The sequence below is a fragment of the Notothenia coriiceps genome, unplaced genomic scaffold (genome assembly GCF_000735185.1).
Source record: "Notothenia coriiceps isolate Sejong01 unplaced genomic scaffold, NC01 NC01_scaffold00012568, whole genome shotgun sequence".
NCBI classification, from domain to species: domain Eukaryota; kingdom Metazoa; phylum Chordata; class Actinopteri; order Perciformes; family Nototheniidae; genus Notothenia; species Notothenia coriiceps.
The window spans coordinates 1,105,295-1,130,342 of NW_011345269.1; the positions used below are offsets into that span (position 1 = coordinate 1,105,295).

The 25,048-nt window shown below is 39.7% G+C and overlaps 3 protein-coding genes across 3 annotated transcripts; 2 read left to right on the plus strand and 1 right to left on the minus strand.

The window, feature by feature from the left end:
* Nucleotides 1–1,112: 1,112 nt before the first annotated feature.
* c7b (complement component 7b) lies at nt 1,113–12,621 on the plus strand. The gene is made up of 18 exons (XM_010773417.1): nt 1,113–1,371; nt 1,653–1,714; nt 1,939–2,011; nt 2,514–2,655; nt 3,761–3,905; nt 4,190–4,328; nt 4,727–4,855; nt 6,091–6,334; nt 6,444–6,557; nt 6,671–6,837; nt 7,352–7,580; nt 8,154–8,322; nt 9,964–10,051; nt 10,133–10,265; nt 10,721–10,915; nt 11,126–11,222; nt 11,337–11,512; nt 12,231–12,621. The coding sequence occupies exons 2-18, from the start codon at nt 1,653–1,655 to the stop codon at nt 12,401–12,403; spliced, it is 2,475 nt and encodes an 824-aa protein (XP_010771719.1). The 5' UTR covers nt 1,113–1,371; the 3' UTR covers nt 12,404–12,621.
* A 396-nt stretch (nt 12,622–13,017) lies between these two features.
* LOC104947417 (complement component C6-like) lies at nt 13,018–15,529 on the minus strand. The gene is made up of 4 exons (XM_010773416.1): nt 15,419–15,529; nt 14,876–15,120; nt 13,396–14,028; nt 13,018–13,315 (listed from the first exon to the last, which is right to left on the minus strand). The coding sequence occupies exons 2-3, from the start codon at nt 15,063–15,065 to the stop codon at nt 13,847–13,849; spliced, it is 372 nt and encodes a 123-aa protein (XP_010771718.1). The 5' UTR covers nt 15,066–15,120; nt 15,419–15,529; the 3' UTR covers nt 13,018–13,315; nt 13,396–13,846.
* A 973-nt stretch (nt 15,530–16,502) lies between these two features.
* Nucleotides 16,503–24,006, plus strand: LOC104947463 (complement component C6). The gene is made up of 12 exons (XM_010773473.1): nt 16,503–16,662; nt 17,329–17,470; nt 17,962–18,100; nt 19,228–19,422; nt 19,717–19,960; nt 20,514–20,636; nt 21,205–21,371; nt 21,736–21,961; nt 22,495–22,663; nt 23,212–23,323; nt 23,475–23,607; nt 23,750–24,006. The coding sequence occupies exons 1-12, from the start codon at nt 16,503–16,505 to the stop codon at nt 23,989–23,991; spliced, it is 2,052 nt and encodes a 683-aa protein (XP_010771775.1). The 3' UTR covers nt 23,992–24,006.
* The last annotated feature ends 1,042 nt before the right edge of the window (nt 24,007–25,048 follow it).

The following is a 25,048-nucleotide window of genomic DNA, read 5'->3' on the forward strand; positions in this document are numbered from 1 at the left end:
CTTGCTGCTGAACACAACATAAGAAATGACTAGATAACAACCACAACTCATTCGTATCCAGGCCTGTTGCGCCCCACTGCTCACGGTTACAACCATATCAGAGCGATCAGTCATCAGGTGGTGGTACTTGTATTGGGTAAGATCCAGTTAAGGTGTAGCTGCTTTTGGTGATGTTTGATCTTTTCTAAACAAACTGCATGATAACTTAAAGTATCACAATCAAGCATAAACATCCATTTCTGAAAAGTGTGGCCAATGTGGAAGTGCCCTAAAAGTTAATTATTTCAAATGGCCACAGGGAGCCACACCAAGAAGTTTATGAGAACATGACTCTACTTCTCCCTTGATTTATTAAACTACTGAACATTTTCCTGATGAGTTAATGAGCTCAATCGCTAGTTTCAAATCTTATTCAATATAGCATTATGTGGATTTTGTCTATTTAGAATAAAACAGCCAACACGCTAAACTCCAGGCTTTGAAACTGTAGAGCACAAACCAAAGGGCGACGTCATGGTGACTAAGTCCACTTCCTATAAGCAGTCTTTGTTCACAATGGACTTTGTAAAGCAAACAGAGAACTATTTTCAGAAAAGATGGATGGGGAGGATATCACTGTTGTTTTGTTTAGAAAAGTAACAAGGGGCTGGATACATTAGTTATTTTTCAGTTTTTGTCAGAATTGCGAGATAAGGCATTTGGCCTTGGCAGAGGTCTGTGCTTTTCATATCCCCGTCTATTTTATTATATTCCTCTGGACATCTTACTTGATGCTGTTTGGGCTTTTATAAAGATTGTATTTAAAAGTCAAAAAGTCAAATTTTGAAAAACAAAACAATAAAAAGATGAATTTATTTTATAACTCTAATAAGAAACAACAACATGTATTTTGTGCACAGAGAAACAGAGCCTTCAGATATGGGCCACATGGGGGATTTTTGTGAACTTTGCCCCAATCATCCTGACTTGTACTGACATCCTTCTCTATGTAAACAACTATGATGCAACTATTCCTGTCACACCCCAAATGTGACTGTTTTCACAAAAGAACAGATTTCCTAACTATTATTTGTGTACACTTCAGCACTCAAAGCAAACAGGCTTATGAATAGTGTTACTGGAAATAAAGTCATAGTTTGAGATAAAAGAGCAATAACACTGGCCTTGGACTGAAGCTGTGGAAAAGAACACTGGGTCTTTGTTCATGACCCAGAGGCGTTACAAATCTGGCTGTACAGATTAGAGTTTCTTCAGTTTGGGAATTCCTGTACTCTGGGTTGTGTTGAATACTCTGCACTCTGCTTATTGTATAACCAGTGTTTTCCAGTGGATCAGACAAGAGGACCATATTCTGAGAAGCACATCGTGAAGGTACTGTAAACCACACATTTATTATTTATGATGCTACAATGATATCGACAAATGGACAGTGTTATATGTCAGTTACCTTAAAACTGTCTCTGAGTTTATCTACACTACAATTTGTATTTCTGTTATCCCTTTCCAATTGATAGCAATACATAAATTCATACTGTCACCACTCACTAACTCATGAACTAACGTCTGTTCATTAGAGTATATCAGTTTGCTCTACATAATCAATGTAGAGCAAACTGAATTGAGCTAACAGTTTTCCTGTTTTCGGTGTACAGATGGATTTGGTTGCAGTTCTGTCTTCTTTTGCATTGTTGGTCGTCCTTATATGTCCTGTATGGTAGGTGTACACACAACTGTCCTAACATCTTACTGCAATATTATCGCTTGTACAGTAATGTATTAATAGTGGAAACAATGTCTCTCTTCTCCACACTATCAACATTCCTGGGACCCAAGAATGCAGCTTTAAAAAAGAAAATGGATTAATACTTTTCTGTTCATTCTCAAGCGACAAATACAACATGAATATTGTTTTATATTGTCCATGTCTTTCTCTATTAGCTGTCAGCATGTTGACTGCAGATGGGGGTCTTATGGAGAGTGGTCAGAGTGTGATGGCTGCTCCAGGACAAAGGTACTTTAAACCACACATCCTTTGTATAGGTTTTCATTTCAGTGCCTATACAAAATGCAGACTGGGATTACATAAATAAAGATGGCTGCTATTGCTCATTAGCAAGATTTGTTTTGCAGAAAACCTTGGATTAATTTAATGTGAACTATTTGTGCAGATTTATAATTTATCCTAGTAAGCATATCCACTGTGATAGAATTACGTAATATTTGTTGCAACATATTATTGATTTAACCTGGCATGACTTTCTGAACTTGGGGGAAGGCTCTCAATTCATGTTGTGTGGTAGGTTATGCAAACAGGGTCCCTCGACATTTTGAAAAACATAATTGTATGTTTATAGTAGATGTTTTAATCAAAAAGTGTCTGCTTCCATGTCGAAAAAACACAATAGTGACTCTGAAAAAAGCTTCACGGCAATAAGTTGCAAAACATTGGGAAATAAAGTGATGTCACAAGAAACAAAAAATGATTTCAAGTTAATGGTTTTTTCCTCTCTTAGGTGCGGACCCGCCATGTGGAGGTGTACGCCCAATTTGGGGGTGCGCCATGTTCAGGAGAAGCCACACAAGCACAGCCATGTGTCTCAAAGAAAGGATGTCCCCTGGCAACAGGCTGTGGAGACCGGTTCTGCTGTACCTCTGGTATGTCGTGTATTTAGCTAAATGTGGAAGTGACTCTAACCTGCATTTTTTTATTGGCCTATGGAGGACCACTTCACGGATTACAAAAAAGTCAGATGCTTCTACCTACTTGCCAACCCTTCCGATTTTCGCGGGAGACTCCCGATTTCATTGCCCTCTCCCGGTTTCCTCCCGGGGGCATATTTCTCCCGCATTTCTCCCCGATTTCTGACTAAATCCGATTTACTCAGGACTGTTTCCACTCGGACTTTAATACAGCTACACCATTGTTTGGTTTCCATGGTAGCGCGTCTCTTTAGTATCGCGTGCAACTGAAATTCTGAGAGGGTGAGGCAGATAGTCACAGAAAACAGAACAAGAATCAACAACTCTACCCTCTGCTCACTCCTTTCCTATAATACAGGTCCAGCCCACACATATGCTCCATCAAGACAGTGCACTTACAACTACGATAAGCATGTTAATGTTAATCTAATACAGCTCCGGCGATCCACTAGCACCCCCCCGCCCCCCCAATTGGTTTTGAAATGCTCCCGATTTCTGAGGTCCCAAGGTTGGCAAGTACCTTGATTTTTACATCACTGAATGTTTACCTAATCAAAAAGTGCAGTCAATGTATAAGTGCTCGAAATATGCACTCTTTCAAAGAGCCAACAGGGGGCGCCTTAAAAGGGCAGATTTGATAGAAGTTGACTGAAAGACTCAATGTATCTCTTGTTTTATTACTACACTGAACATGTTTCTAAGTCTCATTCAATAAAGAATGCTTGGGTATCTTGTTATTTACGGTTTGCTACCACATCTTCTTCATGTTTTTATCTTAGAACTTTATCCCCTTCATAGTATGTTTTTTTATTTCATAAAACCCAAAAACAAATTTCAGTTAACAAAACATTACCATTAATTTAAATTTGCCCAGGAATGCTAATCTTTTGGTTAGGCTTTGCTCATACCAGATTGTCTCAGTTGTTGCAATACTTTCTTACACTTTCTTATATTCAGCAAGACTTTACCAATATTATAATAGAGGTAACTTTTCACATGTTTTTTCAAAATTATGTATTGTAGAATAAATTGTCTTTACTGTAAACATTACGCAACGCAGGTCAGTGTATCAGCCAGTCTCTGGTGTGCAACGGAGACCAGGACTGTGAGGATGGTCTGGATGAGAGGAACTGTGATGGAGACAACAGCCAGTACTCATGTGACCTCGACAAAACGCCTCCAAACTCCGGTGTCACAGGCAGAGGGTGAGTAGGTTCAACTCCAACAACATGAAAATGAGTGTGATATAGGCTTGTAATCGTCATATTTGGGGTGAAATTGTTGCCTATACATTGGTTCCGAAGATTGGGGTCTTAACATCCACAAGGACGTTTCCCGGGGAGTTTCATTTGTTTCTGTTTAAACACATCACTTAATCCAAGGTGGTCAGTTTACTTCAAAAAACAAAGCGTCCCTTAAAAAAAGGGTTAGAACCACAGATCTACTTAATAAGAGTTCTTTAATTCGTTTTTTGTGTCATTCTTTACAGGTACAACGTGTTAACAGGCAAACTGAGAGCAGGTGTGATCAATACTCTGAGCTTCGGAGGGCAGTGCAGGAAGGTGTTCAGTGGGGACCATCAAGACTCTTTCCGACTGTCACAGAACATCCTCAGGTACAACTTTGAGGTGAGTGTTTATGTTCACAGATAAGGAGCCAATATGATATGATTTTAGATATAAAGTATTACACTGTGAATTAATAATTGAATGTGTCTTTTATCATCCAACTGAAGTAAACATTCTATACCGGTGTATTATAACCTATAGAACACTCTACAGGAAAAGGGAAAACCCCAAAAAGCATAATGGGCCCCTCTAACTGATGTAGATGATTAGTTCTTACCTGCTGTATATACAGTTAGGTAGTTTTATATAAGGCAATTAATCATATTCTATAGGATCATCAGATTTGTCTTGTCATAAATCCCTAAGGACTAGCAGCTAGCATGGCAAACAATATGGCACAATAAGCTCTCAGCAGCTACGCTAATGAAACCAAATGCTGAACTCTGTTTGTGCTGCAGGTGACTGTAGAAAATGAAAACAGCGATGAATCCTACGAGAGCTCCTGGTCCTACATGCAGCACATCCAGGCCAACGCCTTGGTGGGACACGACCGTCGTAGTTTCCACAAAGAGCTCACTGACAATAAGGTAATGACAAAACTTCTTTAGAGTGAAACCATTGATATGGCTCTTCTTGGACTTTGTGACTAGTTGCTTTAAACCTATTATTCACCTATTATGCAAAATCCACTTCTTCATGTCTCTTCTACATCAACATGTGTCCCCTCTGTGTAAAGAGATTCTGAAAGTTTCAGGAAAAAAAGATTCTCTCTCTTTTTGTCCTGATCCATTTCTATAAAAACCTGTCTGAAAAGGAGCCGATCTGATTTTGGCTACTTTATGATGTCATAACGATTTGTTGGCATGTGTAACCATTAGCCAATCAGCAACCAAGGTAACACCCGCCCACCTTATCACCTGAATCTCCTCCTAGAGCACCATTGTGTTCTTTTTAACCAAATCTCTCTCATACCTCATTCACACCAACGCAACTCCGGTTCAAGCTCCGTGCTAGAGCTTTTCAGGTTCAGAACCGGTTCTTCGGTTTAGCTCCGGCTCTTTTCACACCGCCCAGAGTCCGACTGGTGCTGCGTCATTGCGTCATCGTTTGCGTCATGACGTAACCGTTTGCGTGCCTGCTTCATAAAGCCAAACCGCGCGGAAACGCCTCACAGCTGACAACAACAACAACAACAACAATGGCCGATTGTGCTCCAGATTCCTCTGTACCTCTTCGGAAGACCAGATTCCCAGTAGGTAGCTGGTCTCTTCAGTGGACCACTGCTGCTTGTTAAGTTTCTCCATCGTTGTGTACAAACTGGCTAAAACGCCGGCTTTTTGTTGTTGTTCAGGAGTTGATCCCGCCCCTGCCCCTGCTCCCGCCTCGACGTAAGCGTGACGTATGCGGTGCTTTTGCTCTGGCCGGACAATTTTTTGGTGCTCGAAATGAACCGGATTCCGGAGCTAAGAGGCTGCTCCGCTGCGGTGTGAAGAGGAAAACCCGGTGCTTTTCAAGCTCCAGCTCCGAACCGGCCCTGAAACACCGTTGGTGTGAATGAGGTATCAGAGGGCCGTGGGAGTGGCTCCTTATTTTCATCTAAAGTAACAGAGAGAGAATCAGCACTTTGGAAACAGGGCTGAAACAGAGGGGATTATGGGATGATCCGTTTGGTGTTTGGAGCCAATCACTTCAGAGACATGTTTTCGTATATATCTGAGACCTATAATATATTGATGAAAAACAGCATAATATGGGACCTTTAAAGGTGTATGTAGAAGTATACAAATAATGACTTCTTGGTGTTTTGGTGGCAATCGTCCAGGCCTACAGACTTATAATCCTGAAGAATAAAGTGGAGCTGGCCCAGTTCCAAAACTCTGCGCCTCAGTATCTGACTCTGGCTGAAGGTTTCTGGAAGGCCCTGTCCTCGCTGCCGTACACGTATGACTACTCTGCTTACCGCCAGCTGTTTGAGATGTACGGCACACATTACCTTTCTGAGGGCAAACTCGGAGGCGAATACCAAGCCTTGTTGGAGTTAGACCGTCAGGCACTCGATTCAACAAGTAAGAGCTTTGATAATAATTAAAGCCTCACTTTTAAGAGTGCCTTATCTACAAGTCTTGATGCAGAATATCATGGACTTTTGGGATTTGTTTTCTTGTTTGTGTAAAGGTACAACAAACATAGACTACCAGAGGTGTTGGAGAAAGGTGAAACGCCGTTTCTTTAGAAAGAAAGTCACGACAACCTGTGAAAAACTGACAAAATCTTTATCCTCCAGTCATGGTAAGTAACAGAAAATCCTTATTTAAAGGTTTGCCCTGCAGTGTCAAAGAACACAGTTATGCAAATGTTTTTTTTCAAGTTGGACTGAAATGTCTTTTGCCTTTTGCCTTCAGGAAACAAAGTAAACAACATGCCCATCAAGGTCAAAGTGTTTGGGGGAGATACGGCTTTGACGGGCGCTTTGTCTTTCCTGGATCTTGATAACCCAGAAGCTAACGGAGAAATCTATGACAACTGGGCCTCGTCTGTCAAAGACTTCCCTGAAGTCATAGACATGAAGGTATACAGTGAGCTGGTTCACAGCTGGTTGTCAGCTGTCATCTGGATGTTTATTAATTATTGTTTGATTAGTTGATCGAGTTTAACTAATCCTTCACCAAATCCCACCCCCCTTTGATTATGTTGCTGCTCTTGTCAATTTTGTAATTTCAGCATGGCGCGTTTGCAATTTAAGTAGAAAATACTGGCAGGATTAACATTCAAATTTGATATACCTTTTTTTTTTTATTATTAAGCATGCTCCTTCAAAAAAGACAAAAATAACCTTTCCTTTTCTAACAGGATAACTACTATTAGTCCAGCTTATTTAAAACCATATTTGGACTTGAATGTCAATAGCACTCTTTTAAACCAGTTGAGTCTTCCCCTGTTGGCCATTAGAGAGAATGCAGTTTTAACACACGTTGCATTGGCTTTAGTTTTCAGAATCAGGGGTTGCCCCGTGTTTTGTACATTATCTGTGTATAAATGTTTTCTATACTTGCACAGTTGTAAAGTGTACACTTGTTTTCCAGCTGCGTCCTCTGTATGAGCTGGTGAAGGAAGTGCAGTGTGCAGGTTTAAAGAAAGTCAACCTGAAAAGAGCCTTAGAGGAGTACCTGTCGGAGGAGCATCCCTGTCACTGCAGGCCCTGCCAGAACAACGGGAAGCCGCTGCTGACGGGGTCCGAGTGTCACTGTGCCTGCCGGCCGGGAACATCGGGCCACGCCTGTGAACAGGGAGCTGTGATTGGTGAACAACCAGGTACACAGAACTTGAAATTAGTTTGGGATGAAAATGATACATCCAGATTCAATGAAGATCAAATGTCACAAGATACGTTTCACTGATAGTATCATTGTAGAAACAATAGTGACAAAAAGCACTTCTAAATCGAAACATAGTCTTTCAAAGGTTGCATAAGAACAAACATCCATGAACAAATTACATTTGTCATTTTCGTTCTTACAATACAAAAAGCTTACAGGAAAGCAAAACAACTTTCTAAACTAAAGAAAAGTAAAAAATCTCAAATGTAATCAGTGATCATACATTAAAGTGGGGTTACGAGCTTAAGAGCAAAAAGCCTCACCAGTAACTGGAAGATTTAATAGCAGTGTAAAGAAAGTGCTTAGAAAATCCTGAGATTACAAAAATGTAATCCAGATTCAAATTTAAAATACGTCCAACTCCAACCCACTTTCCTTTATTGTCTTCAAACGGCAAGTTATTTCTATAAGATCTATCCGGAAAAAAAGGGTAAAAATGTACGTTTATGTTACCATGCAGTCCAGTCAATGAAAGAACAGCAAAGATAATGTTTATTTTTTCTCTCAGGGGTGATCGATGGCAGCTGGACCTGCTGGTCTTCCTGGGGAACCTGCTTTGGAAGTAAAAAGACAAGGACCCGAAGATGCGAAAACCCCGCCCCCAGGAATGGCCAGCACTGCATCGGAGAGTGGTCGGAAGTAAAGCCTTGTGAGGAGCCAGACATCCGGTACTTACAGTAAGTTTATGCACAGGAACTTGTGGGAAACAGGGTGTATCCCAAATATATGACCCCAAAGCAAACCCATAGATTTTCTCACTTGCTTTTCATAATATAACAGAAGATTTAATGTATTTAATGATGTATTGATTATACACATACAGTAGAAGTGGTTTATTAAAGGTACAATGTGTAAGAATACTTGTCAACCCTCCCGATTTTTGCGGGAGACTCCCGATTTCATTGCTCTCTCCCGGTTTCCTCCCGGGGTCATATTTGTCCCGCATTTCTCCCGATTTCTGACAAAATCAGATTTACACACGACTGTTTCCACTCGGACTTTAATANCCTTTCATAAAACGGCAGACCAAGGGATGTTGGCTAGCTGTCTTTCCCTCAAAACCCACATGGCATGCAGCAATAGCAGCCAGGTACACTTTGATCGTAGAGAAAGCTCTGTGTTTATTAATCAAGTCCTTCAGAAATGACAAAATCACACCGACAGGACATTGAAAAGAGACGTGTCCCTCTTGGAGGCACCACTCCTCAAACACTCTTCACTTACAGTGAGACCTGGTGGAGGAAGCCCTTGCACTCTGAATAGTGTTTATCACCTTCTGAGGAAGCCCCACTGAGCCGATCCTGCAATTTCACCACGGGTGAAAGAGTTGACATGCTGAAAAACCTATCCCTGCAGGGGCGTCTGGGGGGATTCTCCCCCAGGAGATGTTTTGAAATACTAACATAACATACACATTCTGGTACTCTCTTGAGAAGAGAAATAAATAAATATATTACTACTAGGGGTGTAACGGTTCACAAACATTTCGGTTGTTTTTTGGTCACGGTTCGGTTCGGTACGTTTTCGGTACAGCAGAATTTTTTTTCACAAAACAAAACATATATATATATATTTTTTAATTATTATTAAACTGTTAATAATGTATTCACTCAAATAAATAAAAAATATAATAAAATAAACATTAAGGTGCAGCATTTCGATNAGTCCACACATATGCTCCATCAAGGATGGTGTTACAGGCCGCAAGGCAGTGCACTTACAACTACAATAAGCATGTCAATGTTAATCTAACAGCTCCGGCGATCCACTAGCACCCCCCCAACAATTTTGCATTTTGTATCTTACACAAGTATGTGTAAGATATGCCACAATATAGTTCGAATCCCGCCTCGGCCGCCACTGCGTCAGGCCGTTGTGTCCTTGGGCAAGACACTTTACCCGCATTTGCTCCTGTGGGTATTGTCCACAGTAATGACTCTTACATGTCTAATATGTGTAATGTGTAATTGTAAAGCGCTTTGAGCACCTGTAAAAGCGCTCTAATAAAAAAATGTAATGCATTATTATTTTATTATTAATATACATTATCAAAATAACATTATCAACAAGTGGAGAGTGTACAGTGTGGATGTTATGTCAAAGATGTCTATGTCTTCTTAACATATCTACTTAAGTTAGCATGATAAGATAGCTAACTTGCACTAGCCTGTCCTCTCTTGTTTTCCCATGTATTCCTCAAGAGGTGATAGTGAGGCACTGTAGAGCCAGTCTACACATTAAATACCCTAATTATACAATACAATTCGCAAAAGGTGGTGTCAGTGTTTTAATTCTTACTGTAAACCTTTTGTGTGCAGGACGATGGAGCCTCAGTGCTTCGGTCTCCCAGTGACTCCACCAAAGACATGTGGAGCACCTCCAAACCTCAGGAACGGATATATTGAGGTGAGTTTGCTTGATTGATGCCGTTTAAAAAGGTTGTTCCAGTTACTGTATTATAAATAAACTGGAGTTTTATTTTCTCAGAATCCCAGGGACTTTTACCTGGTTGGAAACACGGTGCAATACTCCTGCATTGACGGTTATTACCTTATTGGAGGCGCTGTGGCTCAATGCACTGAAACCCAGAAGTGGAGGACAGAATCGCCGGTTTGTAAAAGTACGTCTTTCACTCTGTCAGGGAGGTTATGTATCTGGCTGTATTATTAGTTTATTAGCGATATATCTCAGGAACGACTTTACTTTAAACGATTCAATAAAGAAAATTGGGATTTTGTAGGCACCAAATCCAAATCCATCTGATAGTTACTGAGATGTGTTTCAAGGCCCTAAACCCCAGATTAACTAAAAAGGGCAGACTCATTGCCAAATGTAGTCCTTTTAGCTAGTGCTTACTAACTCAACCAAAATGGAGTATTTTTGTCATGGTTGCCATTAGACAGTCAGCATTTTTGTCTGTCACTCCTTTTTTATTTTTACACAAATGTGGATTAAGATGAAGATTAAAAATGTCTAAAGATTTTCTACATGTCCCTTTTATGCACCTCTAGAAATCCCAGTGCTGTGTTATTTCCTCAGTTCTTCTTGGTAAACGTTCCCCTCCTCCCATCTCAGGTGCCACATGTGGGTTTCCTCTACTCAACAGTGACATCGTAGCCACCCCTATCGAGGCAGCCTATCAGATTGGACACAGAGTGTCCCTGTCCTGTCCTGTGGGGTCGGTGCTGGACACAGAGGAGGTGTCAGAGATCATGTGCAGTCCCAGTCTGCAGTGGTCTCCTTCACCGGCCAGTGCTCGTTGTAAAGCAGGTACATTGCATTAACTCTCAGGTTCAATGTGAAAATGTAAATATTTCTGTTTGCTAGCAGCTTTTGCCCCTGGGAGCATAAATACAATTAAATAATTATGTTTTACTGCAACCCTGATCTGTTTTGAAGCAACATTTTAATGTATTTGGAATGGAATTGTGCATGTCAGTCAAATATTGAATCCAGTTTACCTCTATATTTTCTCCTCAGTGCTCTCAGGTCCCACTCCTCCACCTGGCCTGAAATGTAAGCCTTGGGAGAACATAGGAAAAACTGAGTGTGTGTGTAAAATGCCATCTCAGTGCTCGTAAGTATTATTTTTGATAATCATATTATTGTCATGCACAGGGAAAGGCTTTTTTTTAGAACTACGTAGAAAATATATGTAGTAACGATTGTTTTCCTCTATTGCCCACTTTAGGACTTCTCTGCAGCTGTGTGCCAGACTCGGTTCAAGCCGAACCCGAGTACTCAGTCTTTGTCAGCTCGGAGCGCTGCGCTGTTTGGGGCGGAGCTTCGAGTTAGCGACAGACTGTGACGGGCAACAAGAGCTGTCCCTGTCCTGTGAGGACTGCAAACCGGGGACAGTTTGTCAGGGTAAGTAAATCCTATTTATTACACCTTGGACCTTATTGTTGTTGTTTTGACATGGATATTAATATAGTACTAATCTGTACATCAAGTTTGTTGGGACAATACATCTATAATGGGTTCAGGACAATGACTACATATTTTTTTTAAAAACATACTTTAACTGAAGAAGAAAACATTGGCCCTGAAAAGTTGCACTGAAAAATCTGAAAGTCACTAATTTAAAAAGAAATTGCATAAAGAAAAAGTCGGAAAATTGTTACGGATAAAATGCCATCCGATTATTCTAAAGGCCCATTATCCTGAACGTCAATAGTATGAAAGATAATAATTTTGGACTAAAAGATGATTTGATCGGCAGCCCAAAAACCAATGTTGGATTGGGGCCATGGCTCCAAAAATACAAACTCTTATGCATTAGCCAAAGAGATTCTAATTAGCATAATTGAAAATTAGCAAAATCTCATGAATACTATGTCATTGAATCATTAAGTATGTCTGTAAACTGTCATGGATGTTAGGTAATAATTTACCATTCACCATCATTTTCTGCCAAATAAGTAAAACCTGCGAGTTTATGACTCAATTGGCTGACTGGGTGTTCTTTTGCTCAGTTATTAGCGATTTCAGGAAGCGATAGGAATAATGTTCAAAAGATTAATTTAATTATTTAACATGAGGTGTAACTGCATCATTATATAATTTTTTTTTTTTTCAATTCTAGAATCGAAATGCGTGTGTCAGAACGTGTCAGACTGCCCGATAGGCTCCGCCCCCCTTTGCACCAAAACCAGTGATGACAGCGTTGCCAAGACGATGACTGAATGTGAGGTGGGGGCCAGACGCTGTGCTAATGAGCAGGTCCATGTTGTCGGTCTCGAGGCTTGTCCAGAATAAAAATGGCTGAGCTCTCTCACTCTGTACATAAAGGAGGGACATGTTGTTTTCAATTAATTGTAAATAGAATTTTTTTTTTTTATAACACTTGAATTATATAAATCATGTGCCTTTTTGCATTTTCATTTGCATACACATATTTACATAAGCTTATTTTCTAAACCTAAGAGAACATCTTCAATCATAAAATCAATCAAATAAAATACTTCGACTACGTTTTTGGTCTCTCGGCTTTGTCTTATTATATAAAGACTTATGAACCAAACTCTTTTGCCAATTATTAGTTATGAATCCAAAGTTATGATAACAAATAACGTGTTAATGAATCATTTCAATACATTTTAGATCTTTAAATGTACCTTTATTTTTAAGATCCTACAGTGATGGAAGTCTGTGTTTTTCAAAAGTATGTTGGACCAGTGTAAAGAAGAAAATATTAGAGAAAAATGTGTCTTTAGAGTGAAATAATTCAAGTTCTTTCCAACAGAACTCAAGAGTTTTAAAAAAAATTATGAAAGCATAGTGACAGCTTATTACTTACTAACATTACAATTGAAACAGTTACATTTCCCAACGCATATGAAATCAGACAAGTAAGATTCCGACCCAGGGACTTGTTTCCATTCACAACTTTAATGCACATTTTGAAGTATCGCATAAGAAAAGCTGTATGAAAGCCTCAAATACGCTTTATGCCTTGGCCAGAGTTGATATGTGCAAATGGATATGGAAAGGCCTTTGCATTGAATATTAAGCATGGACCTAATTACTATAACACATTGGATTCTAGGAAACACTATACTATTATATGAGATAAACCATTGTGAATGTGAACCTGGAACTATAACATTTTAAAATAACCGTTGGCAACTGCATGGCTTGTTTCGCCACAACTTTTTTCAGAAATACATTTTTGTTAACTTTTTCCTTACAGGAGAACATTTCCAAACAAGTCAAAATGTAGTCACCTTTCTAATCTGAGGGCATACAATGGAGGAGACGCTGTTGACATGTTCCCTCACTAAACATTTCCATGGTAACGCAAGTTCAACCAATCAGAGATGTCGTTTTTACACAATCATTCTAATTGACATAAGGTTGATATCATAAACTTCTGGATTTTATGGAAGCACCATCTTGGATTCATTGACCTATAAAAAAACAAATCTTCTATTCAAAATATACTTAGAATGATTACTTCCATAATTTACAATTGTTCTCAATTTAGCAACGTTATTTGCTTTCCATTTGGAGCAGTTAGGTGTGCCTTTGATAAGGGTTAGGGTTGGTTGGGGTTACTTACTCTTGATCTTTGAACCCAAGTATACTTGCTTGCCATTCCAGTTGTATAAGTGTATGAGTAACATAATAACATTGTGCAAGATATGCTTATGACAATACAGTCAGATGTTTAGATGGATTCATAGAAAAGCACATGAAGGATCATCTGGACTCACAGACGCCTTCATTGAGAATCTCAAACTGATAGTTGATGCATTTGAGGGCGGCCATGGAGCACAGGTCCATGCTGCGAGTTCTCTGGGTCCGGGTCAGCTTCACACAGAACATGTTGGCTTCACTTCTGGGGCAGTCCCGAGCAGCTTTGCAGGCACACTTCTTTAATGCTGGGAACAGACGAGAGTTAACGTTTTTTTTTTAACGATATAAATGTGAAAACCACTTTGATGAATGAAGAATCCATGCTGAAACACTATGAGTGACTGCAAGCTAACAATACAACTTAAAAAATTATGAAGCAATTATAGTGAGTTTATCTCAAAGTGTAAAGGAACATTTGATTATTTTTACACAGTTTTTGCCATTACTGTATTTGGTCGGTAATTAAAAAAAATCTGCTGGATACATTCTGAAAACATGAGCACAACCAAAACAAGACAAATGTTCACAAAACATATTACAGCTTAAGGGTTTGCTTCCGTGAGCAGAGACGAAAACTATGACAAAATACTGTATGTTCGTCAACAACCTTTTTTTCCATGACTATGACAAGACGGTGACGATTCAGCACAGATTTTCATTAAATGCCAACTCTTAGTATATCAAAATTCAATATAGTTCATGAAAAAGACAACTAATGCCGGTACTAAATGCATTAAAAAAAACTTGACTAAAATGTCTCTTTATGTTCATCACTAAAAAAAGAAAAATGCCGAGACTTTTAGTAGAATAAAACTAGTTTGACTTATTACGATAAACATGAACAAATACACAGAATTAACAGTAGGAACAAATACAAATGCTAACAATAAAATAATACCTCCAATTGAAGTTGTCAACAGTTTTACAGAAAATGTATAATAATTGTTTAAGGTTTAATCATCATAACACATCAGAATAAAAAGAAATTAGCATTTAAAAAAAAAAGTAATAGAATGCTATACTCTGTCTAAATCATTTATTCGAATCAATGCAAAATCATAATGTAACATTTTTTGTGTCCGACCAACTCACCAGAGCAGGTCTCCCATTCATAACACGTGTCGAGGTTACAGGGCTCCTGAGCCGAGCTCTTGGAGGACATGTTGGCTCTGAAGTTGGCCCACTCCAGTTTAGCTGCATCCACCTCGTCACATGACCCCTCGCTGACGAAGAAGAGCGGATCGCTGTGGCAACGACCGGCATGGAAGGAGCAGAGGGACATCGCCACGGTAACACCGAGGTCAATGTTCAGGATACACAGAGTCTCGGGTTGTGAACTGCACACACACACACACACACACACACACACACACACACACACACACACACACACACACACACACACACACACACACACACACACACACACACACACACACACACACACACACACACAGATTTTTGTTATATGAAATGCGCAAATAAAATCTAAGTTAGTAGAAATACAATATTTGTATATATTTGTAAAACAACAAAGTGACATTATTTTATTGAAAACAATTAATGAATAATTAATAAATAAGAGTAACTTGAAATATAGATAGAATGATAGAATAATGATTGAGAAAAACGTACAGGCAGCTCTCTCTTTGAATGCAGACACATTTAGAGTCCTGCAGTTTCTCTCCTGGCCCGCACCGACTCTCAGGAACAAACGGTTCCTCTGCAAACAGGAAGTACACAGAAACCAGATTCTAGCTGTCTCATTCATGCAGGTATTTTACATACAAAACCCGAGCCCCATTTGGGTCTGTCTTATTTAGTTTGCGGGACACAGTCCTGGATATTTCCCACGTATGGGAGTAAGGGAACACAGCTGCGTGCTACTCTTTATCAGAGGCGGGGAACCAGATGTGAGTTTGCCAAACCAACCAGCTACTCCTTATCTGTGAAGCGTTCTTTGTCGTTGTGATGACCCCTGCCCTGCCTGTTGTGTGTGTGGCCCTTTAAGTGTTCTCCCTTTTGTCTATCAGTATTGATTGGGGACACCTGGCTGCCGGTGCCAGAGGGTTAAGAGGCTTGAGCCAGAGGCCGTTTCTCAATCTCGAGGATACTGGCTTCCAAGACAATATTTCAAGGATGCTACGTCATTGAGTGCCGCCGAAGGACTGTTCCAATCTCCAGTGTACTTGGAATTCTTGGCGTCCTTGGTTTGGGGGGAATTTCGAGGCTGCACATGGGTGGACTTCGCGTCCTTAAAATCCCCACAATGCTTTGCGCACGGACCAATTTCAAAAACCCTTGCGGAGAATGGCTGAACCGACGCAGCACACATTTAAATGTAAGTATGTAGTGGCGTAGAACATGTGTGTTCAGCCATTCTCCGCAAGGGTTTTTGAAATTGGTCCGTGCGCAAAGCANTTACCTTGGTTGGTGATTGGCTAATGGTTACACAAGCCAACAAATCGTTGTGACACAAAATCTGATCAGATAGGTTTTTATATAAATGGTTCAGGACAAAAAGAGAGAGAATCTTTTTTTCCTGAAACTTTCAGAATCTCTTTCCACAGAGGGGACACGTGTTGATGTAGAAGAGACATGAAGAAGAGGGGACACACGTTGATGTATAAAAGACATGAAAGGGGATTTTGCATAATAGGTGACCTTTAAAGTGTACATTTAAATTGAATAAATACAAATCTTAACCAGTATTTCTCACATGTTGTTACCACAGTTTCGGACGCGGTCGGTCCAGAGGCCGTCCCAGTTTGGTGGATCGGCCTGCAGCGTGCAGCTGACGGAGGAGAGGCCCTGTTACCCCTCCACTGAGTGCAAGCTACCCCCCGTCGACTGCAGAGAAGACTTCAAGTGCGATAATGGTAATTAGACTTTGACTGGTGTGTAAAAGAAGCAACGCAAAACATCACACATGTACAATCTTCCAATGTGGTCAATTTGTTATGTTTTAATGTTTTTTTAATGATAATTTTCCTAGCTGATTGAAGAAACAACAAACTGGAAAAAGCACACTTTTTTGAGGCTATTTTGTTTCCATAAAAAGCCTACTTTCACCCTACTGTTATATTCATCTCAAGTTAACCCCTTTCCAAACAAATATTTTTTTTCTTAAAGTTCTTTTTTTATTTTCTCATACTTAATAAATCCCTACTTCTATAACATACTACACATTTTCCAGCAATTTTTTCCATCTATATTACAATGGTTTATGTAGAACTTGAATGACAAAATGTGTTTCTTTTTTTGTACAGGTATGTGCAGTGTTCAAACATTCCCTCTGTCAAATCATTTGACTCCAATATGTAAACAGAATGAAAAAGGATTACAATAAAAAAATGTCTATGATCTGTTCTGTAAATGTATGCAAATAAGCACATCTTTAATAACATTAGTCTCATTTGTAAAACATTGTAATACAAAAATACTTGTCTTTGTTATCAGCCAGGGAAGTTTCTTGGTGTTTCTTTCTAATCACAGACACAGATAAAAACAAAAACAAAATGTTATCTTCTTCAAAACCTCCACAGGACGCTGCATAAACTCCACGTTAACGTGCAACAGGCAGAACGACTGTGGAGATAACTCGGATGAGAGGGACTGTGGCGACCTCAAAATTGTGTGTCCAGCGGAGAAGAGAGTGGCCCCCGGCGCTGACCTGGTGGGGAATGGGTGAGCTGATGGTCAGAAAGTCACTGCTGAGTTTACAGTTTTCCTAACATTTCTTTCAGCTGTGTTCATAAATACATTCCTTTCTGTCAAGTGCTCTTCTGGCATTTCTTACAACACAGAATTTCTATTAGTACAACTTGCACTGCTTCATCAAAAGTCCTGTACCACTGCTGCAAAGACCGAAACACAATTATATTTATTCAAATGCTTGTAAATGTTGTTGACATAATGTATACAGTTTATATATTTTTAATACAAATGTTAGCGAACAATAAACTATTGAAATGTTTTATTTAAACTGTTTAAGATATCACATACAACAAACTCTAACATAAGCATATATTACATGCTTCAGTTTCTTGCTCTGCAAATTCTTTATACATCTGTTATCGACCAATCATTTCGGGCAGCCAATGAATTGTTGGAATTTGGTGCTAATTGCACAAAACAGATTCCATGAGATTTGACTTCTTACTGATTTGTTTGTGTAGGTTTGATGCTCTGGCAGAAGAGCGCAGGGCAGCGGTACTGGACAACATGTTTATGGGAGGAAGTTGCATCATCAAGAGACCTCCGACCACATTGCTTTACCACCGCGTCCCTCATAACTTTGAAAGTTTTGAAATTAAGGTACTATTCATAATTATTAATTGCAATAACTATTGGTTTCAAGCCCTCACCACCCGAATCTCAGTGGCATCTGTTTCCGCCTGTTTCTGCTAGAATGTCCTAAACCAGAAACATAGTGACAGAAAAGTGGCCACAATAATAATGATTGAACCCAAATGGAAGCTTGGCTCTTAAAGTGCAAAACAGCATTATACCTTTTTTGAAGGAACAAATATGACGACAATCTGACTATCTCAAGTAAAACTGGATCAACACATTCAGTGTCATTATTTCCATCTGCTGTAGTATGTGTGGAAGAGCAGCAATGGATAGGGATTTGCAATCCTACACACATAGGCGGATTTTGCGGGGGGGCAGGGGGGGCCATTGCCCCCTAGTGGCTGAAATATGTTACAGCATTACTACGTCTAAAACTGTTCCAATACAAATATTTCTTTATATCAATATTTTAATAGATGTGATATAATGATTGGGTTACAATACAAAATCGAAATAATTTTATGTTTTGAGCAGCCGAATGTTGTGACGTGTGTGTGTGAAGTATGAGGTTAAGGGCAAGTTCCCTTGCTTTTTTTTTTGCATACAAGTGATTCAGCTATTGTATTACAATAATTAGCAGTAGGCCTAATGAGTATGCAGCGATTTTTAAAATGTCCAATTTCTGTGACGTTTAAGGCGTCTACTTCTGCACTAAGTAGGACACTGGTTAATAATATTGTAGCGTGTTCAAGTAACCAAGGGATATAGTAGTTATCAAATAAGTATAAGATGTGCACAGTTATGTAATGCACTGTTGTTGGGGGGAGAGACCGCCTCTTCCATATGAGTGTGTGTGTACGGCGGGCATGAGGCGTGCATGACGGGACGAGTTGTGTTCGGATGTGGAAAAAGTCATACTCAGTGCGGTGAACGCTGGCTTTATTGCTACTGTATCCGTAGCACCCCACGCAATAGTTGGGACTGTGTACTGACGTCAGTAAAAAAGTTTGCCCCCCCAAGCGCAAATGTCAAACTCCGCCTATGCCTACACATATAGGCTTCAACGTTACAATTTGAAATTTGTTTAGCTATTTTGTTACTGTCTTTATTATTTTAGACTTTGATTTACAAACGTTCTGGTTGTAAAGGTTGGACAGCTGGAGGACTTCAGCATTGCGCCCGAGCCGCTGCACACCGAGTCTGTCCATAAGACATCATCAGACTCCTCTACTCCCAACCAACAAAGTCGAAACAACTTTTTCTTCCCCATCTTTTACTTCAGTGGAAGATCTATGTCCCATAGCAGCTCTAACAAGGAAGCTTTTGAAGCTTCAAAGACAACGGTGAGTGACTCAAACAACAACAAACACATTTTAGCAATATAATTGTGAGAAGCTTTATGAATGTGATGCATTAACTCATCCCTTAACACCATCCTAGAAATAAAAAAAGTGATCCTCGGTGAAAATGTCCCCGTTTTTCAAAAAGTGTCCTTAGATCACACGGTCTCATGGTCCCCACAATGTACATACGTGCAAACATGTATACACACACACAACAACACACATATATATATACGAATCTCTACACATGCATTTCCATTTTTCCATTTTTCTGTCCTATATTTCCTTCCGTAGGACTCCAAGTTTTACAGAGTGCACCAGGTTCTTCCTGTATCCACGTTTAAGGTGAGGGACCCGGGGGACCTCGTCCTGTCCCTGCCTTTCCTCCAGTTCCTCCACGCTCTTCCTCTGGACTACAGTTACGCTCTCTACAGGGACATCTTCCAGCGTTTCGGCACACACTACTACAGCTCAGGGAAACTGGGAGGCCAATATGACCTGTTGTACCAGTACAGCCGAGAGGAGATCACCACTTCAGGTATTATAGCACAACTAGGTGGTCAAAATCCGGAATTACACCCTGGGCTAAAGTCCAGACTGTTTCTGATGCTGCTTGGAAGGTATACATACTTTATTTTCCAACTTGATATCTAACTGATGTGGTGTTACTGCATGTCAAATACTGTATGTATTAACACATTTTCAAAAAGGCCAGTTAAATGTAACCCCAATTGAAAGGATTTCCATGTAAGAAATGTATGTTAACTTCCAAATACACAGATACGATGGAAAAAGTTTTAAGATTGATTTTACATTTGTTTTGAATTTCCATCAAAGGAGAAATGAAGTGAAAAGAGAATACATAATTTTTTTATTACTAAAATTGGCCTTGCAATGTACTTTTAGTTGAATAACTGTACCAATACTCACTACCATTGTGTACAAAATATAAAAGTCATATCTCATGAAGCTATAAAAAGAACTGAGAAAAAAGTTGCCAACCTTTAATATCTAAATGTAAAAGACTAGGCTTACAGTGCTACAGTGTTTTGATTTCTTTGTTTCTGCGTCATGTTGCTCATCATCTCCAGGTGAAACAGAAGAGCACATCAAAAGCTGTCTGGGCCGAGAGTCCACCTGGACCATCATCCTCTACTCAGAACACAGCAGTGTAACCCGGTGCTCCGACGACAGGATGACGGAGAAATATCAAGGTGTGTTACTCATACTGACAGACAGCCCACTTTCTAGAACCAGAACGAAACATGGAGAAGCAGCGTTCAGTTATTATGCTCCACATATCTGGGACAAACTCCCAGAAACATGCAGGTCCGCTGCAACTCTGACTGCTTTGAAATCCAGGCTGAACACTTTTCTTTTTGCCGCTTCTTTTAATGGATAAGATAAGATGGACCTTTATTAATCCCCGTGGGGAAATTCAGTAGTTTAACAGCAACAGGGTAAGAAGGAAAAACAGGACAGCACATATTCACACAGATTAATACAATTTAAGATCAAATCAAATCAAAGATAAAAATAAAAATGATTAAAAAAAAAATGAAATAAGAGATTAATTAAAGTGAACATATATACATATTGGGTCATTTATACATATTAGATATACTCGTATCTCACACTGAACTGTAACTTTTATTCATGTTCCTCAAGTTTTATTATCTTAATGCTCTTAATGGCTTTCATCTTGTAAAGCACTTTCTTGATTCCTAACTCTGCTTTTCATTGCGTTCTGATCTGACCTTCACCGTGTTCCTTTTGGTCTAGGTTCGTACATTAAGGCAGCAGAGAAGTCTTTCTCCATGGCGAAAGGAGGTCGAGCTGGAGAGGCCGCGGCTCTGGCCTGGGAGAGGGAGCGCCCCGCCCCGGACTCAACGGTCTTTAAGAACTGGGCAAAGTCTGTTCTGGACAACCCTGCTGTGGTTGAATACAAAGTAATCAAATACCACTGAAATTCAAAATGACAAAACAACTCAATTCTACAAAAAGCTGATGTTGCCTTCTTGTCTCAGAATCAGAAACAGGTTTATTACCAAGTTTACACGTACGAAGAATTTGACTTGGTTTCGTTGTGCATACATAAAAGTAAAACAAGAATTCAAAACACAGGTAGAGAACTAGAAAAATATACAAAATAGAGTAAAATATATAATTACATTGCAATGGAATGGAATAAGATGGAATAAACTATGGAATCAAAATCGGCAGTAATACAAAGAAAAGAAAACAGATATTGTTGTACATTGTGTGCATTAATGTAATGCATAGACTCTGAGTTGTCTGTCTGTATCTGTCCAGGTGCTTCCCATCATAGATCTGGTTCGGGGGATCCCTTGTGCCGCCACGAAGAGGAGAAACCTGAGGAAGGCCCTGTTGCAGTACATGGACGAGTTTGATACCTGCAAGTGCTCTCCGTGCCCCAACAACGGCAGGGCGGTTCTCTCCGGGACAGAGTGCAAGTGTGTTTGCCAAACCGGCACTTTTGGCACAAACTGTGAAAAACGAGCTCCGGACATTACTTCAGGTACAGCAGGACACAACGTCCGGATGAACAAGAAAATAGAAGACAACAAAGTATTGTTCAACATTTTCTTTTCATGATCTTGAATTTGAATAAGGTAAACATTGTTTCTAGGAAATGCTGTCTTTCCCTTCGCTTTGGTACGGTGAGAATAACCATGAGCCTCAGAAAGTGTGGTTATTAGGATGAAAGTCAAGGGCTTCAATTAGTGTTGTAAGAAAATCACAGTTTAATGTTGCAGTTGCAAGCATAACACAACTCCATACCATCACAATTAATCCAAATGGTCCAGAATTTGAAAGTGATCTTTTTTCATTTAATTATGAACAACAAACAGCCTTTGTTTTATCTCTCTCATAGTATAAATTTATGTGTTTACCTCCCTGACTTGCAAATTCATGAGTTTGATCTTATGTGTCAGATCATGTGAAGAACACTGCAGTCTGTAGGGTAGTACTTTAGAAGTTTAAGCTAAAACACAGTTCCATTTAAACTAGGTTTGGTTATGTTTTGGTACGGATTGATTTTCTCCACAGAGGTGGTGGATGGTTACTGGAGCTGCTGGGGGCCGTGGAGTCGTTGTGGAGCGATGATGAAAAGACATCGGACGAGACGGTGCGATAACCCCGCCCCCCTCAGAGGAGGCCAACCCTGCAAGGGCCCTGACAAACACGAGGACCCGTGTCACATCTCCATCTTTGAAAAGTAGGAAAAACAGTTTGCTTTGAATGTGTTGAGACATTATTGAAAAGTCAAGGAAAGTTAGACAGCTAGCATCAGATCACATGGAGTAAAGTTAACTAAACATGGCATGGTGATCTCAATTTGACCCCAGTAGTTAAAAACTCAAGAAGATTATTATATTCCAAATTTTAACCAAAATGTATGTCTCTGGTGCTTTAGGTGTCTTTTAGTTGACTACCTAAATAACCATTTAAATAAAACATTTCCCCCCAATGACCCCTTTATGCATCCAGAATTCCTATTATGTGAATAACTAAAAATATATAAATCACCATCAAATCTCACTGATTGAAATCAAATGTGAAAGTAAGATCTTTTTGATGTTGTTAAGATTGTTTCTCTACACAATCTTGTAAGCACACTTTGAATGCTGATTTATACACCATATATGTTGCTGCAGACATTTCAACTTACATTAACACAATTAGGTTGTAGTCAAGCTTGTATTTTCTCTTTTACATAAGTGTATCATTTAGGATTTATTGTATGTTCCATGTTTTTGTGTCCAGACAGGTCACGTGTGACAATGATGACGACTTCACTATAGGCTGGAAGGACACGCTGCCACCTGGTGTGGAGGGCTGTCTGAGGCCAAAGAGGCCCACCAACAGCTTCCTCAGGGTAACACTTACACTACACTTTCCACTAATTTAGTCCTAGAAAGTGTCAGCATTGTGACATCTAACGCACATTGCAGCAGCTGCTCAGATCAAAGCTCCTATATTGGTGGCTAACCATGTAACTTAATACAAATAACTGCCTCCTCTGACAGAAAGCGAAACAGTATTATGACTTTGGTGAGGATGAGGAGTTCCAGTGCTTCACTGGCTTTGAACTGGAGGGCTTTCAGTTCATCAACTGTCTTCCTGATGGCACGTGGCAACAACCAAAAGGAAGATGCATCAGTAAGTTTGCCTTCTCACATGAAACGTTGTAAATTGGTAATCATACATCCACACATTCCTGACAGGTCATTCTCGATACACGCGAGGACTGTAATATTTCTGCTCCAGTTTGTCACATTGATTTAAAAACCGTGATTCTCAGGGAAACTGTGCCTTCCTCCTGAGACCCCTGAAGGCATGACGCTGTTCCCCACCAAAGAGCAGTACAGAGTGGGGGAATCAGTGGGACTGAACTGTGACGAGTCGAGCCTGAGACCGATGCCATCGGGCTTTTACAAATGCAGCGACAGCCTCATCTGGGAGCCTCCCCTACCTGCTGACCTACGCTGCTCAGATGGTACAGTAGATTACTCTTTTAGATATCCCAGAGTCATGCAAATGTAGAAACAAAACTTCCTGAACCAATGCTTTTAATCAGGGCCGGCCCTGCTTTTAATGCAGGGTTCTCACAAAGAAGCTTAAAGAAAGAGAGATTCCCGTGTTTCTTGCAATGCGTCAGTCTAATATAATATAATAATAATAAAAGATTGTATGTGTTAGATACAAACATATTTCTGAATCTTAATCCATGTTTATCATGATTATTATTTATTTGAAGTTTTTGCAACTAAAAATGTAGCAAGAGTTCAACTCAACATGTCACTTATAGACAAAATTACTGAATTTATTGTCTTTCTTATGTTCATCTGAAACATTATCCAGAGTTTTAGCACTGTGATTAAATTAAAACTGGTCCGTAAGACGTGTTGTCAGACCACATAACTTAAAAAGAGTTTGGATTTTTATGAAAACTGCCGTAACAAGAAGCTAGATAAATATTAAGTTTGAAAACACTTCCAATAAAGCACAATCTTTGTAAGCTCTTCAATGGCCGGGAAACCATAACTTCTGCTACGCTTAGTGAAAACCGTCCTGCATGAGAATTTTGCTTTATCATCAGTGTTTTCTAACACCATGTTTGGCTTTACGACATGTCATGGCCTGGCTCTTGGCCATAACACAAAGCGTGGGAAGGACAAGAATATATAGGAACAAGTATTTATTTAAAGTGGACCTATCATACTATATTTGAATAATATAGTGTAGGACCATACCTATATAAGGCATATTTGGACTTTTTATTTTTCAAAATACCAAACAGATCATGCATTTTAGCCATTCCTCATTTCACTCAATTTAACACTGTCTTTGCATGGGCTGATTCTGTGAGAACAGCACCATCTACAGGCCTGGCATATGTACTACAGCTTCTCCAGCGCTTTCGAACGGCAATGTCCGTGGCTGTCTCCTCCTGATTGGTGGAGTTGGCCCAATAGCCGTAACGCCACTTCTGTGACGTATAGAAGTGTTCAAATCTGGATCAGTCTGTATCAGATCCGTTGCAGCCCCTTTTTAAGAGATTTGGGTATGGAGGAAAAGAGAGAGGGTTGTGTTTTCTGAC